Source organism: Rhagoletis zephyria, unplaced genomic scaffold (genome assembly GCF_001687245.7).
Source record: "Rhagoletis zephyria isolate East Lansing unplaced genomic scaffold, Rhagoletis_zephyria_1.1 Rzeph_scaffold_02253, whole genome shotgun sequence".
Lineage (NCBI taxonomy): Eukaryota > Metazoa > Arthropoda > Insecta > Diptera > Tephritidae > Rhagoletis > Rhagoletis zephyria.
Window position 1 is genome coordinate 69,587 of NW_016159337.1, and position 15,442 is coordinate 85,028.

The window sequence follows — 15,442 nt, forward strand, 5'->3', positions numbered from 1 at the left end:
GGGAGATAAAGATTCTGAAAACTTTATTAGCGTTTATCGATTAGCGTAGATATTTACCCTTTTGCTCTGTAATACACGTTTCTTTGCGGGGTACCTCTTCTCACCCTTCGCTGGACAATGGCAATACCGCACTTCGCTACGACAGCACTCATGTGGAACATGTGGGAAATAAGCTTAACTAAGCTTTTCCCGACAACGAGCTTGATCAGGATTTTTACTATTATTAAATGCCTCTCGATAATCGAGAAAGGCGCCAACTATGAGAAGTTTATTGTTAAATAACTCCTCTTTGACTCTGACTTTTATATGCAAGGCGGATTCCACTGCTCAACTCATCAGAAAAGCATACTGAAAAGGACTCAATTTCTCCCAAAGAATCCCACATCTTATATGTACACAGTTCAAGCAATCTCTGAAGGATCTTCAATAGAAAGGAAGAGATGCTGTTGGGTCTAAAATTTTGCAGAAACCCCATCAGAGCTTCTTCCGTCCTTGGAAGTAAACTTTACCATCACAGCTCTTCAAGTTCTCGGGATATACTCCCAGTCTTCGTAGTTAGCTAACGTAAATGTGAGTGAGCATCTTCGTGACACCTCTCTCCAACGCTTTGTAGTTGTGCAGGAATAATGCCATCCATTCCAGGGCACTTGAAGGGCATTATTACAGAGTAGAAAAACTCGAATTGGTTGTTACAGAGACCAACCACTGATATGTTTAAAAAAAATAAAAATTTTGCTGGCTTAAAAAGCTGCGGTTTAGCTTAAAACTACCACTTAATGATCCTGAACTATACGCAAAATTGTCCTGAAATAGCCCTGAACTAGTTCAGGAATATTCATCTCTACATACAAGAAGCAATTACGGATTTACTGCTGGGTTACCGCAAATTTTACCCATACCGAGAGATAAGATATTTACACATCAAAAAGTAATTTGATATAAACAATATTTTTTAAGTGGCAACATTGAACTTTTCTAAAAACTACTTGAAGATGCTATAAATTGGTGGCATAATAAAGAATTGTTCTAAACTTGTGCGTACTTATATGCAGACGTACAGATAACTTGGTAACACTTTCAAATCCATAGTTTAATATAATAATTTATGTAGTATACATTTCCATATGTATGTATCTAAAGTAGAATTGTAGCTTCTTTAGGAACACTATCGTCACTTACATAACACATACAAATACGTAGCCTATCGATTATCAAAAGTATACCTAATATAGACTTTGTCATGGAAAATGTTTGCGAATATCCCATAGCTGGAAAGCTTACTTGGAAAAGCTTTTAGCGTCATACAAATTTTCGTCCCTGAGTGATGAATTTTTCCATTTTTTAAAGATAGGGTTAGCTATGAAAAATATCATAAATTTCAACAACATCGCATCGTAAAATTGGCGCATAAATGAAGTAGTTGCGAAGAAAACTCAATTTTCGCACATCCTAAAATTAGTGCATAAATGGAGATGGTATGAAGAGAACTCTATTTTCGCTTTTTTAGGATGTGGCAATGACGAAAACTTGTATGAAACTAACAGGGCAATTCTGGCTAAGATAGTAGGCAAGTGTTTTGTAAGACAATTGAAAGACAGGAGGCAACATAGTTTAAAAGATTTCTTTTATTCTGGAACGAAAATCTTGAAAAAAAATGGTCCCTTGCCAACTTTGATGGTGAAAAGCTCTTTGGACAGAAAGCACTTGAGCATATTCCAAATGGAGATGTACCCGTATGCTCGCGCTGCTCCAACAGTCGTCATGACCAAGTGCCGTGCCTATCGAGAGATCCGAGGTTCGAGTGCTTGGGCAGCGGGATTTTTTTTCTTTTTTTTATTTATTTTTATTCAAATAATTTTTGGATTTTTTTATTTTAAAAATAAAAACATTTTAGGTACTTTTTTTCTTTTTTCTACTAAAAAACATTTTTTCTTTTTTAATTTAGGTTTTAAATTTTATTGTTAAAAAAAAAAGAATGGATCAATTTAATTTAATTTTTAGAAACTTATTTCATGTTTTGTCATTTATTTAATTTTATTTATTTTTTTAGTTTAATTTTCTTTAAAAAAATGTTTGTTTTTTTTTAATTAAGTTTAATTTTTAGGAACTTATCTCATTCTTTTAAATAATTGTTATTATTTTTTTCTTTTATCTTTCAGATTTTATTGTTTAAAAAATACATTTTTTTATTTCATTTGATTTTTTTTTTTTAACTTATTTTATTTTTTTCACTTTAAAAAGGAAAATATATGTTTTGTTTTAATTTCATTTCATTTATCTTTTTCGAAACTTATTTTGTTTCGTTATTTTTATTTTTTATTTTTTCTATTTTAAATTAACTCTTAGATTTTTAATATCTATATTATTTAATTCATTTAATTATATAATTTTTTTTTTCAACTATCTTTTATAATTTTTGGATTTTATTGTTTTAAAAAAACGTTTTTTAATTTCATTAAATTTTTGGAAGCTTTATTGTATTCTTTCTTTTTATAGATTAATTTTTTCCTTTTTTTAAACTTTCTTTTTATGTAGGTTTTATTTTCATTAAATTTGTAGAAAATTATTTTATTTCTTTTTTATTTAATTTTTTTCTTTTTTGAATTAAATTTTCTTAAATTTTTAGTTCTTATGAAATAAATTATATTTTTTATTTTAGTTTATAGAAAATTATTTAATTACTTTTCCTTAAATTATTAGTTTTTATTGCTTTAAAAAGAAAATTATATTTTTTTATATAATTGAATTTTTAGAAAACTTACTGCTGGAAGACAAACAGAATAACGCTAAGACGTCCTCGTTAGCATATCTTTCAATTAGTCTTTCGAATAGCAGAAAACGGCTTTCAAGTTAGTTACCAGAACTGACAAATGCCTTACAAAATACTATGTTGAGTTGAAAGACAGTTTCCAGAATTGCCCAGTAAATTCCTCTCGTTTGTTTGAGGACCGACCCTGTCTATTACATATCAACATACATATGTAGTTATACATACATATATTTATAGATGTACATATGGTATTCGTATTTAGAACTTTTCTATTAAGTATGTAGCTAGTCGTTAAATTTTTAGTAATATTTTATAAAACAAAACATTCTAACACTGCTGTAGAATTTGGAAAATACAATACTGAATAGTAGTCTAGTGTATCTACCCACTTTGCAAACAACCGACAGTCGAAAGCACTTCTTAAAGCAATGTCACTCACAATTTACCTACATATGAATATTTTTTTCAGCGTCGTTCTTTTTTGTAACTCATAACTTTTCAGTTCTTAAGCTTCACTTTTGTATCGCTTTTAATTGCTTTATTTTTGTTTTTGGCTTCACAAAATAATTATCAAATCAAATAAAAGTATTACAACTATTGCCACAATATGAACTACTTAATACTGCTACTCTTCTTTAATCACAACAACTACAGCTTTAATTGAAGCGAGATTCAAAAAAAAAAAACAAAAAACACAGTAGACCAGCTAAACAATTTACTACTCGTATTTAAAGTACATTGATTTATTTGCAATTTTCTATAAATCAATTGTATTTTTCTACAATGTTATTTACCATTATGGATATTTAAATTTTCTTAAACAAAAAAAAAAACTCCAAACTGCTATTGATTTTGAAAACTAAAAATCGTATCACTTACATAGTAAATCGTTCAAAAAAAAAATACTGAATTATGAAATTTTTTACAAAAACAAATTCCTTTTATGCACACGCCTACAAAACTCATTCCAACCCGGGGATTGTTGTTGAATTGCTACGGCATGCAGAGTGTGCCGGTGCTGCGCACATTTGGCAACCATCACGGTGCGTAGCGCGAACTGGCAACCCTGTCCAGCACCTGCACCACCACCACCACTTTAACCAAAAACAACAACCACACCAGTCACCACACATCCACCACTACCACCATAACCACCACAGCTACCAACAACAACAGCAACAACAGCAGCAGCAGCGGCAGCACAACTAACAGCTCTAACCACAGCAGCGCCGGCAGCAACTCCAATACAGCAGCAGCAGCAGCAGCAGCAACGGCAGCAACATCTTTGCCATCGACATTGTTGGCTGCGCGCGCAAACACCCCACCGCTGCCGCCATTACCGACCTCTTTTGTGGCAATCAAGTGCGGCGGCCGCAACAACGAACCCACCACCAACAACAACAACACCAATCTAAACAACCACACTGGTCACCATAAATTCAATCACACAGACAGACCTGCACCTCTGCCACATCCACTCACACTTGAACCGCCCGCCTCGTTGGGCTACATTGCACACCACGGCCACCATCATTCCGCTCTTCTGCCATCGTCCGCATCGCCATCGCCGTCGCTAACAACATTCCAGCCAGCGCCGCCGACGCCGTTGGCGCTACAACCGCATCACTTCAACTCGCTGGACTATCGCGAACGCAATCAAACTCACTACAAGCACGGCCATGGCCATCAGCAGCCGCCGCGCGAGCAGCAAACCACCAACCAGCGCACCAACACACTGGATCGACGTAGCGCTGGTGCTGCCACCTCCTGCATGGGCGATTACAATCAAATTAGTCCGCACTACTTACAGACGTTCGATAGCCTCGACCCGTATGGCGTGGCCAATTTGCATTTGTACCGCAGCCAATCGAAGTCACAAATCTATGGGCGCGGCAGCGCCAGCGGTAGTGGCAGCGGCAGCAATGATGGCTCTACGCACGATGCTGTACTCTATCACAGCAACAGCACTTTAAATCACTATCAACAGCAACAACAGCAGCAGCAGCTGGGCAACGAACAGCAACACTACCAAAGCAGCGGTCAGCGTCACGCTCTAAATCAGCCGCCGCCGCCGCAGCATCATCATCACAGTTTGAAGCATAATAAAAGCGGTAACAGCAAAACGCACAAGATGAAAGGTAGTGCACACCAGCAGCAACAACAACATTTGAGCCAACAACACAAACCAACAAAATCGCGCAGCAATCGCTCATTGCAACAGCAACAGCCGCAGCAACAGTATCAGCAACCGCCAACAGCCGAAAAGGTGGGTAAGAGTGGTCGCAGTGGCGTTAAAGAACGCAAGCATAATAGCAGTTGCGCCAACAGCGCCAACAATAGCGCAACAATGCAGATTAGCAATATAAGCAAAGCGAATTCGATGACCAGCCAGTATTCGAGCTCGAGTGAGAGCATGCAATGCGATAATAACTATTATTAGAGCCAAGAGCCATGAGGCAAGCCAACGGCTCCTCAACGTTTCGATTCAGCAATGTCCTAAGAGCACACACCTGCCACCCATAAGCGTTTTGTTGTTGTTTTACGCCTTAATGTAAACCGTGTGCGTATTTGTGTATTGCACCAAAGTGTCGATAGCGATGCAGCGTATTTACAGCCATAAACACAAACATACACTTACATACATAGATGTTGCACACGCACACACATACATATGTACCAATGAATATTTATTTGCACATACATATGTACTTACAACAACGTCACCACCCACAAATGCAAAAGTGCGCTTCATGCGGCACAACATTATGGTTTAGTAATAAATGTAAGTGCCTCTTCTTATGTATGTATATCTATTATTTTTCTGTTTCTATGTCCATTTAACACACTACCAATTGCTATTGTGTTGCCTAAATGTTTATAAAGTATATAAGTTTTTTGAAATTCAATTAGAATTTTTAATGAGTATTTTTTTTTTATTAAATCCAAGCTTACCTTCCAAACGGACGGTTAGTAATAAATAAGCTGTAAATATCGAAAAGAGGATGTAGCGTTTACGCGGGAAATTTTTGGTTTGGATTCCTATCGGAAAATTTTAAATTCGACATTTAACCAAAGTTGGAAACTTATAACTTGTAGATGAGATTTTTTTATACTCGTGATAAGATAAGATAGTTAGGTAGAAGTGCCCGTTGTGACACCACGACTAAGAGTTACACTCCCCCTTGCTTAATCATTTTGAATCCTTAACGAAACTCGTCAGGTATCTAGGGTTTAAACGTCCCAATTTGTCAAGGTCACTAAAGAAAGGAAACCCCAGAAAGCGCAGCTTCTCGTTAATGCAGGGCAGTTACAGTGAACGTGAGACAGTTCTCCACTCCTCGTAGCTTTTGCAACTTCTGCAGCATCTATGGTAAGGCACTTCGAGCCGTTCTGCGTATTTAACTATAAGGCATTGACCTGTTAGAGCACCAATGTGCCAAGTTTGCCTAGAAATTCTCTTTCAACTTGGAAGTGGCAAAGCGCATACCAATGCGTTCTTTGAACGGAAGAATCGACTTGGTCATACCTTCCTCGCTAGTTCGTCCGCCATACAGTTACCGTCTATGTTCCTATTACCGGGAATTCAAATGCGGTTTAGACTGCTCTGCTTAGCGGTCTCTTGCCGAAGTCAATTTTTTATTTAATTGTAACGGAACTCACAGCTTTAATTGCTGCCAGTTTATAGCCTCCATTATAGCTGAGACCTCAGCTTGGAAGACACTACAGTAGTCCGGTAGTCGAAATGAATTGCCCAGCGAAGGGTTGCGGGAGAAGAACCCCCTACCGGGTGGAGTATAGTAGTTTTCTGCCCATTCCTCCCTGCGTGGGCTTTTAATGACGAAGTTTCTATCCGGAACCAGAGTTCAATACAACGGTCTGTATAGCCCGGGAGAAATCTATATTTTTCCAGAATGTAGGAGTGACCCAGGAATCCCGATTCCCATTGCCCTATCTCTCTTAGCCGAAGTACAGCAAGAGATGCCATATGCCGACCCACTAAATATAGTGGCATAAGATCCAAAAAGACATTTAAACCAGCCGTGCTCAGCGCAGGGCACTTGCCTATAGAATTCTGCCAGGCAGGGCACTTGCTTATGGAGTTCTGCCAGCGTTGGGCGTACCTGATTTAAAGCATAATTTGGCGTTGTCCGGATTGCCCAACTAATGCAGATCATACCAGTCCGCTTTAGTTTTCTGAGTAGATTAAGACCTGAGGCCTTGCTCAAGGCCGGCCGCCATACTATAATTCCATAAAGGAGAATCGGTTTAACCACCGCTGCCTACATATACTCCGGCTCAACCCCCATTTCTTACCAATTGCCCTCTTGCACGAATATAAGGCCACAGACGCCTCCTCATAACGCTAGACTATATACTCCTTCCAGCTCAGTTTTTGTCGAGAATGAACCTAGGAATTTTTCTTTATTCGTAAATTTAAGAGTTGTTCGTTTAGTTTAGGCGGAGCCAGTTGCGGTGTCTTGTATCGTCTCGTGAGCGAACAAGTTCCACTTACTTCGAATTGATGCAGAGAACAACTCGCGCCGACCATCTCGTTTTAAGATCATTAAAAGATAGTTGCGCGACTTATTCTAGGTTTTCATTTTGAACTGAAACTCTCGGATAAAAGGTCAAACAATATAATAAACAGATTCATTATAGTACCAGATATTTTGAGACAATGTAAGGCAGAGATTTGCAATAAATGGGACCGCTAGATGGCGCAGTGGTATAGTGGTAAGTAGTGCGCGCTTCCACTCCGCAGCACCGGGGTTCAAACCCTGCGGTCGTCCCTCGCCAGGCAATGGCAAACCTCCGAGTGTATTTCTGCCATGAAAAACAGCTTCTCATAAAAATACAATCGCCGTTCGGAGTCGGCGTAAAACTGTAGGTCCCTCCGCTTTGTGTGACAACATCAAGGCGCACGCCACAAATCGGAGGAGAAGCTCGGCCAAACACTAACATATGTGTAAGCCCAATCTATTATTATTATTAGATGGCTCTGAAGACAAAATAAAAAATATATGCGTTAAGAACCTTTTCAATGGAAATTTTAGGGCCAATTTCAAATGAATATTTAAACAGCACTTAAGTTTAATTTTGAATTGTTATTTAAATGCCATTTAACTTTCAATGGGTTTCAAAGCAGCTTTTATACAAGTGGCAACACTGTTGCTTGCTCCTTGAAATGTTGTTGCATTTGTTTGTTTGTTTACATTTTGTACTGAACTGCTGATTGTTCTTTGGCAAGCTTGATAAAACAACCTTTCTGTTTGTTGTTTGGTACAAACACAGGGTTGCATATCTCATTTTTAAATAGCCAATATTCATCTGAAAATGAATTTTTGAGGTTAATCAACAATCTCTATTTGCCATCTGAAATTGGGCCTTAGTAACGCAACTTCATGTAGCGTCACGTCAGATACTTCGGGTGATCCAAAAAAAAAAGAAGAAGAACTAGGAAAGACTTACATTTAAAAACATAAAATATGAACCATAACTATTTCAAATATTACTACGAAAAATTGTACACAAAGAGTTTTCCCCAATTCGCGGAATTTTGCAGGTTTGTAAGCTTTCAGTTCAGTTCAGTTTGTCATATTTTTACTGTATAAAGGACTATTCAATTACTATGCAAATATACGAAAAACCTTTTTCAAATTTTGACTTTTTCATTTTATTTTTTAACGTTTTTCTCAAGTCGTATAAACCGGATTTTTTACCGAAAAACGTTTTTTTTTTCATTTCATACAAGTTTAGACTTCTTAATTAAAGTTTTGAGTTTTTCGAAGTTTTCAAGGCTCTTTTCCACTTTAAGGGAAATAGATTCAACATTTTTCCTGTGTTATTTGGGATGAACAGTAAATAACATTTGATTCCAATAAATGAATGTTTTGCGCTTAAACGTTTTCTATGTGTTTGGCCAATCTTCTCCTACGATTCGTGTTCTGCTTCTTGCTGTTGTGACACAAATGGAAAGATGTACCCTTTTACTCGACGTCCGATGAAGCTTTTTTATGACAGAAGTACACTCGGAGGGGCGCAAGCTTGAACCATGGGGATCCCAAGTGGCAATTGGCATATCTTATCGGCTACACAAGCAAGAGCACTGCTCAAATCCGAATAGCAGAAGAAAATCAATCATTTAATGTGAATTTTTTATCGATTTTTTATTTGTTTTACTTTTGTTCTAAAAAAACTTTGAACACATATGTTTTGCTTTGCTCTTTTCTAAATAAAAGCTATCTTTACTGTTAATAGTAATTGAACCACCGAGTGCGTTTTAGTAATTGAACCACCGCCACGAAGCTAAGCAAATTTAATGTTTGAAAGAGCAATAATGTCAATGGATTTTATTTCGCCTTTGAAAAGGTAATAACGTCAATTGACTTTATTTCGCACCAGGGTAGGAAATAAAGTCAATTGACCTTATTTCCGTTGATCTTGTTACCTGTCACCGGCGCCTAATTTCCAAATAAATTATCTGTCCAGATTTTCCATCGAATTTGGGCTTATCACTAGTGACTTTCCGTCCTCGAACAGCAAAGCTCTCGGCGCTTTTTGCGATGCCCCTTAGCTAGACTTCTGTGGGGTCTTTCAAGCTGAATTAAGAGATATAAAGATGGCTTCTTTCCTGTAATAGACTACTCTATCACCTTCCATTCTGAAAACCAGGCTTCGATTTAATATCTACATAGCAACAATACCTCTTCGAAGGTAGCAAATCAAGGAAGAACGAATCTAATCGAATTGGGTACGTGATGCACAAATGATTTAATCTGCCATCCTGAGCACAGAAATATTCCTGGACGATCTGACATGGAGCGGAACTAAACTGTCTTCAAACGAACAACATATGGCTCAGATCTGTTTTTATTGAACACGACAACCACCACAAGCAAGGTGAGTCACAAACTGAGTGTCTAGTTCGTCTTGATCGATGCTCCATTAGCTCCGAGGTAGGTAAATGGATCCTTTAGATGAGAATGTAGATGTGGTACACAGCAGGTCACTCTGCTCTCTGGGGGCTCTCGCTGAAGTGTGACTCTTTACATTTCCTATACTGAGTGGCAGTCAACTGAACTCAACCCACCGCAAGATATTACCAGTAGAACAAAATGAGCTTTGCACAGTCTTTATTTCGAGAGTTCGAGAAATTAATTGACAAGAATGGCATTTCTAACATTTTGGTATTCTCTGCTCTTTCTTCAAGATTTTTATCTACTAGACGTCTGATATCGTAACAAAAATTTATTTTAAAAGAACAAGTTTTGAAACAAGGGGTAAGATAGATTTTTAGAAAAATAAATAAAGTATACTTAGTATGGATGGTCACCGTAGTTATAAGTCAAATTTTTTATTTTTTTTTTTGCATTACTTTCCAAATTTTTTCAATTTTCTCCTTTATCGTTTTTTTCTATTTCGGCTCGAATCGGTCAAAAATCAGTCTTCTCAATTTGCATCTGACGTCTTTAATCAAAGGAAACATGTATTCCAACTTTCTCTTAAGCAATTTTCTTTGATCTTTTGTGAACTTTATTGCCTCTCCATAAACAAAAACAGCTTCATTCTTTTTTGTTTTAGATAAAATACTTTCTTATTCACTTCTTACGTTTTCCGCTTTCTTTCCTTTGGCTTTCATTTTAATTTGCTGTTTTCTACTTCATTACATACTTTCATGTTCGCGGCTTGGGCTCGCCTATCTACACAACTTACATACACTTCTTCAACATAAAAACACNATGTATTCCAACTTTCTCTTAAGCAATTTTCTTTGATCTTTTGTGAACTTCATAAAAAACCAGCTTCATTCTTTTTTGTTTTAGATAAAATACTTTCTAATTCACTTCTTGCGTTTTCCGCTTTCTTTTCTTTGGCTTTCATTTTAATTTGCTGTTTTCTACTTCATTACATACTTTCATGTTCGCCGCTTGGGCTCGCCTATCTACACAACTTACATACACTTCTTCAACATAAAAACACACACATTACGCCCACAACACCACCAACAACAACTACAACAACAACAACAACAACATTNATAAAAACACACACATTACGCCCACAACACCACCAACAACAACTACAACAACAACAACATTCGCTACGCAATTCAAGCCAAAAACTACAACAACAAAAACAACCACTGCCACGCGCTCACTCGATGGTGAACTTCTTTGGCAGCGAGAAGCCACCGAATTCATAGAACGATTCCCTCAACGTCGTCGCCCACATGGCACACTTCGTCCTAGCGCTTCCGCTGGCGCGCTTTATAAGAAAGGCACAACCATAACTACGATCAATAAGCGCGCCAGTGGTGGTGAATTATTAACTGCACAGCAACGGCATCAACGGGATCTCTTCAGCGGCGACTTGGGCATACCAGAGGTGCGCTCCCATGTCGGCAGTATGGTGCACACTTTTGAAACGCTCGCCTTGCAACGTAAACTAGCCGATCAAGAGCGTGCCAAAGAGCGCGCCTGGGCACTGCAACAACAGCAGCAATGGGAGCGAGAACAGCTGCAACTACAACAACAAAGTAAGTACAATATGCCGTTGCTCACAAGCGCAGTGCACACGACCACTTATACATATGACACGCCCACACATGCGTCACGCGCATCACAGCACGGCACCAGTAACAGTAAATACCATCAACTCAAACGTAAATCACACGAATCGCGTCAGCGTCTAATACAATTGAGTAAAGAGCAGCTGCTAGCCGCCTTTGGCAGCAGTGGTGGTTGTAAAGACAAGCGCTCGCGCGCTACACAAAAACTTGCTAGCAGTTGTAGCGTACAAACGCTGCCCGCTGACAGCAGTGGCGGCATTGCAGTGGCAGCTGATGGCAGTCCGTTTAAGCGGCGCAGCACTTTGAGTCTGCAGCGCGCGGAGCAAATGACGCGCGCCGCAAATGTTGACGATGATTTGGCGCAACAATTTTGCCATATGGATGATGATTATCGCAAAAATCTTTTTGGCACATTGGCAAATCGAGGGCGCGCGCCAATGCTGCATTTTGCGATGAGCAGCAGCAATGACGTGAGCGGTGACGCAAACGCTGGTGCGCATTATAATAGCGCGTGTGGCAGTCAAGAACGCGAGAACAATGACTTGAGTATTGAAAACGATGAGACCTTTATTGTGAATGCCGCTTTCGATGAGATATTTGCCGGCTATAGCGGCGTCGACGATGATGAAGAAGAGGTTAACACTGCTGGTGGAGAAGAGCAATTGGTCAGCCTTAGCGAGCTGGACGACGATGTCTTCAAATCGCTCAACTCAAGCCGTGTCAATAATCTAGACTGTCCTGGGAGCACACCAATGAAGTTGCCGCTACTGAAAAAGGCACCACCGCCACAGCCTCCAGCTGCAATACTAAAAGATTCAGCAATTAAAAATACAGCGCCATCTTCGACGGGCAAGCGCACTATAATGCCGCTTGCCAAACAAAAGCAACGTTCCACTACGCTTCATAATCTCTTCGATCGTCTGAAAGCGTCGCAGTTTAAAGCAAAGCGTCCCTTCGGCAAAATGCCTTCAGACAGCCTACTCAAGCAGNTCAAGCCGTGTCAATAATCTAGACTGTCCTGGGAGCACACCAATGAAGTTACCGCTACTGAAAAAGGCACCACCGCCACAGCCACCAGCTGCAATACTAAAAGCTTCCGCAATAAAGAATACAGCGCCATCTTCGGCGCGCAAGCGCACTATAACGCCGCTTGCCAAACTAAAGCAACGTTCCACTACGCTTCATAATCTCTTCGATCGTCTGAAAGCGTCGCAGTTTAAAGCAAAGCGTCCCTTCGCCAAAATGCCTTCAGACAGCCTACTCAAGCAAGACCAGCTGAGTATCGAGCAGATGACGCATGCGTTGCATAAATATCCACCACAATTAGATTTGTACCGTGAGTTGGGCGAGGGTGAAGCCACCGAAGAACGCCCCGTGGTTAACGATGCCGCCGATCAGGACTTTCTACGCGGCTCCACACTAAGTCAATCGTTTGTGCGTCAACTAAATTTGCATCAAGATAAAGATAAGGCGAAGAAGAAATTACCAGCGCCACCGCCACCCATAAACGTGCGAGTACAATCGAACAGCGCCAGCGGTGGCGTAAATGCTGTAAATGGCGCACCGCGACCACACCTCTCACAGCGGCGCACTAAGTCGACAAACGAGTTGCTGCTCGACGATTTGGCAGTGCAAGCGCGCCGTTATCAGCGCGCAGCTAGTCGTAAGTACGCAGCGCCTGCAACACCGAAAAAGCAGCAAACAATAGAGGCGGCAGTAGACGGCGGTGAAGCAGCACCGCGCTATAAACAGACCGGTGGCAGTAGTAGAGGGCATGGCGTCGGCGCTGATACGACGCGTAGTGGCCGCAGCACAAGTGGTAGCTATTTGCGCGGCAGCGCCGAGATTTAATGGGTAACAAAAGAATGGCAGCACTGAGAGTCTCGCCATAAGCTGAAATAAATGGGTGTTGTTGACGCTGTCAAATTATACCCAACGTAAATGTTAGTTATATAAAAGAAGATATATATATTTAATAACAGTATTATAATTCTACTAATTATACTAAGCAATCAACTAATTTTGCCAGTGTCAATGTTATTTATTGCCATGTTTTCATGCAATCAACAATTAAGCATTTATTTTGAATTTTGATTAAAACTTAAAAAATAATATTCTGAATGTGACTGATTTTTTTTGTTAGTGTACTCGTGTTATAACCAAAATATTGATTCCTTACGCAAATATTTAAGCCATTAAACGTGTTACAGTTAATGTTATATCTAATATAAATATTAGTGTAAAGGAAAATCATTGTAAATAAATCTTAGCACTCTAATTGAGGACTAAAAATTTAATTTGTTCTTAAAAAATATGCTTAATATTTATTCTAATACATACTAATCAGCTAATTGGCAACATCTTTTATATAAGTACTTGCAGGAATGTTATTACAGTGGGCTCTGCTTAATTGCAAACAACCCAATGGCAAATCGAATAATGAATAAAAGTAAGGATTACTTCTCTAATAAGATGTTAAATCTCTTTTAGGAATCCCAGCAAAGACCAAAAAGATACCTTATACTTGATTTCCACTATTCATTAAATGACCAACATTTGTATGGCAAAGTTGGCAACAAAAATCATTTCAGCGCGATATTTTTTGTCACTTCAATGCCGAGGTCATTTTCATACCTAAGGGAACCAGAGCCTCTCATGTGAAGCCTAACCATTTTCTTCTTTCTTTCTAAAAATCCATGAATGGATTATGGATACATTTATTTAGCGAAAGATGAACTCAAGTGAGCTATCTGACTGCCGTCACTTCAATTCAAAGGACAAATCTGTTCACAAAGTCGTTTCTGATATCGGAAATCCTTGGCTTCCAAGAAACTAACATTAGACTTTTTTCTAGATGTAGAGGAGCCTTTAATAACATCCTCCCAGAAGCGTACGCAGAGTCACTGCTCAAAAAGTATGCTTCCAACATAAATGACGTAAATGAAGTGAAATATTTGAGCGTCATTTTGTACAGAACATTGACCTGGTACTGTCAAAATGGAAAGATACTAGGTTCGGTCATAACAACATTCGAACTAACTACTGCGATACTTTTAGGTCTCCAGACTACACAACAGCGCCTCTCGATTTTGAGACCAAGTTCTCCACACAAGTCCACAAGGACTGAGAGAACGATTTGGTCTGGGGTCTCCAAAATAACTTTATAGCCGCCTATTCGGACGGGCTAAGCATATTGAGTGGGTTATACCTGAAATACCTCTCACTAGACCTCTACCTTCCGCGGTCAGACCATTTCAGTGTCTTCCAAGCAGAGCTCAGGGTCATAAAAGAGGCTGCACTTTGGCTCATCGAATATTCCCTTAATCTGCCTTCATTAACCATATACTCCAATAGCCAAGCAACTACTAAGTCACTGGATTACTGTGAAACCTCGTCAAAAATCGCTATAGAATGTAAAAAAAGTCCTCAAGAACTTAGCTCCAAAGTCTACTACCCACATTGTGTAGGTGCCTGGTGACAGAGAAATAAAAGGTAACTGCACAGCAGACGAGCTTGCGCGGAGGAGAACCACCCTGTCTGACGTCAATTCTTCATACAATGTGGGCTATCTACCTGTAAAACACACTTCCTCGAGAATACAAATAATACGTTTGGAACGACTCGACAAAAACATCTTAAAAACAAAAGCTTAACAAATGTTTGGCAAAATGTTATTTACCTTTTTTTTAATTGTTGAACTTAGAAAAAAAATGTGTTTAAATTTAAATTAAATAAAAATTACTTAACATAACTTAATTCGGAGCTTGGAAAAAAATTTAAGTTCATAAATTTATCTTTTATAAAAAAACAACCTTCTAGTAATTATTTTTGGAATATCTTAAAAACTAGTATGGCTTCGTTTTAAAAGTATATTAAAAAAAAAAATCTAAAAGTAAAAAAAAATAATATATTGAATTATGAAAAACCTAAAACGAAAACATTTAAAAATTTGTGGCTCAATTTTTTATGTACATACAATACGTTTAACTGATCTTAAAAGATTATAAAACTTTCAAGAAATTGTTTTTAAAGAATTTTTGAACTTTGAAATTTTTGTTTGCAAAATGTAAATTAGGAATAAATTTAAGTTAAATAAAAGTTGG

At 38.6% G+C, this 15,442-nt stretch overlaps 2 protein-coding genes across 2 annotated transcripts; both read left to right on the forward strand.

Moving 5' to 3' along the window:
- The first annotated feature begins 3,770 nt into the window (after positions 1-3,770).
- On the forward strand, positions 3,771-7,165 carry LOC108366390 (putative cyclin-dependent serine/threonine-protein kinase DDB_G0272797/DDB_G0274007). Its single transcript, XM_017620790.1, has 2 exons — positions 3,771-3,813; positions 3,931-7,165. The coding sequence occupies exons 1-2, from the start codon at positions 3,771-3,773 to the stop codon at positions 5,208-5,210; spliced, it is 1,323 nt and encodes a 440-aa protein (XP_017476279.1). The 3' UTR covers positions 5,211-7,165.
- On the forward strand, positions 5,222-15,038 carry LOC108366391 (uncharacterized). Its single transcript, XM_017620792.1, has 4 exons — positions 5,222-5,226; positions 5,462-5,552; positions 10,886-12,314; positions 12,352-15,038. The coding sequence occupies exons 1-4, from the start codon at positions 5,222-5,224 to the stop codon at positions 13,188-13,190; spliced, it is 2,364 nt and encodes a 787-aa protein (XP_017476281.1). The 3' UTR covers positions 13,191-15,038.
- The last annotated feature ends 404 nt before the right edge of the window (positions 15,039-15,442 follow it).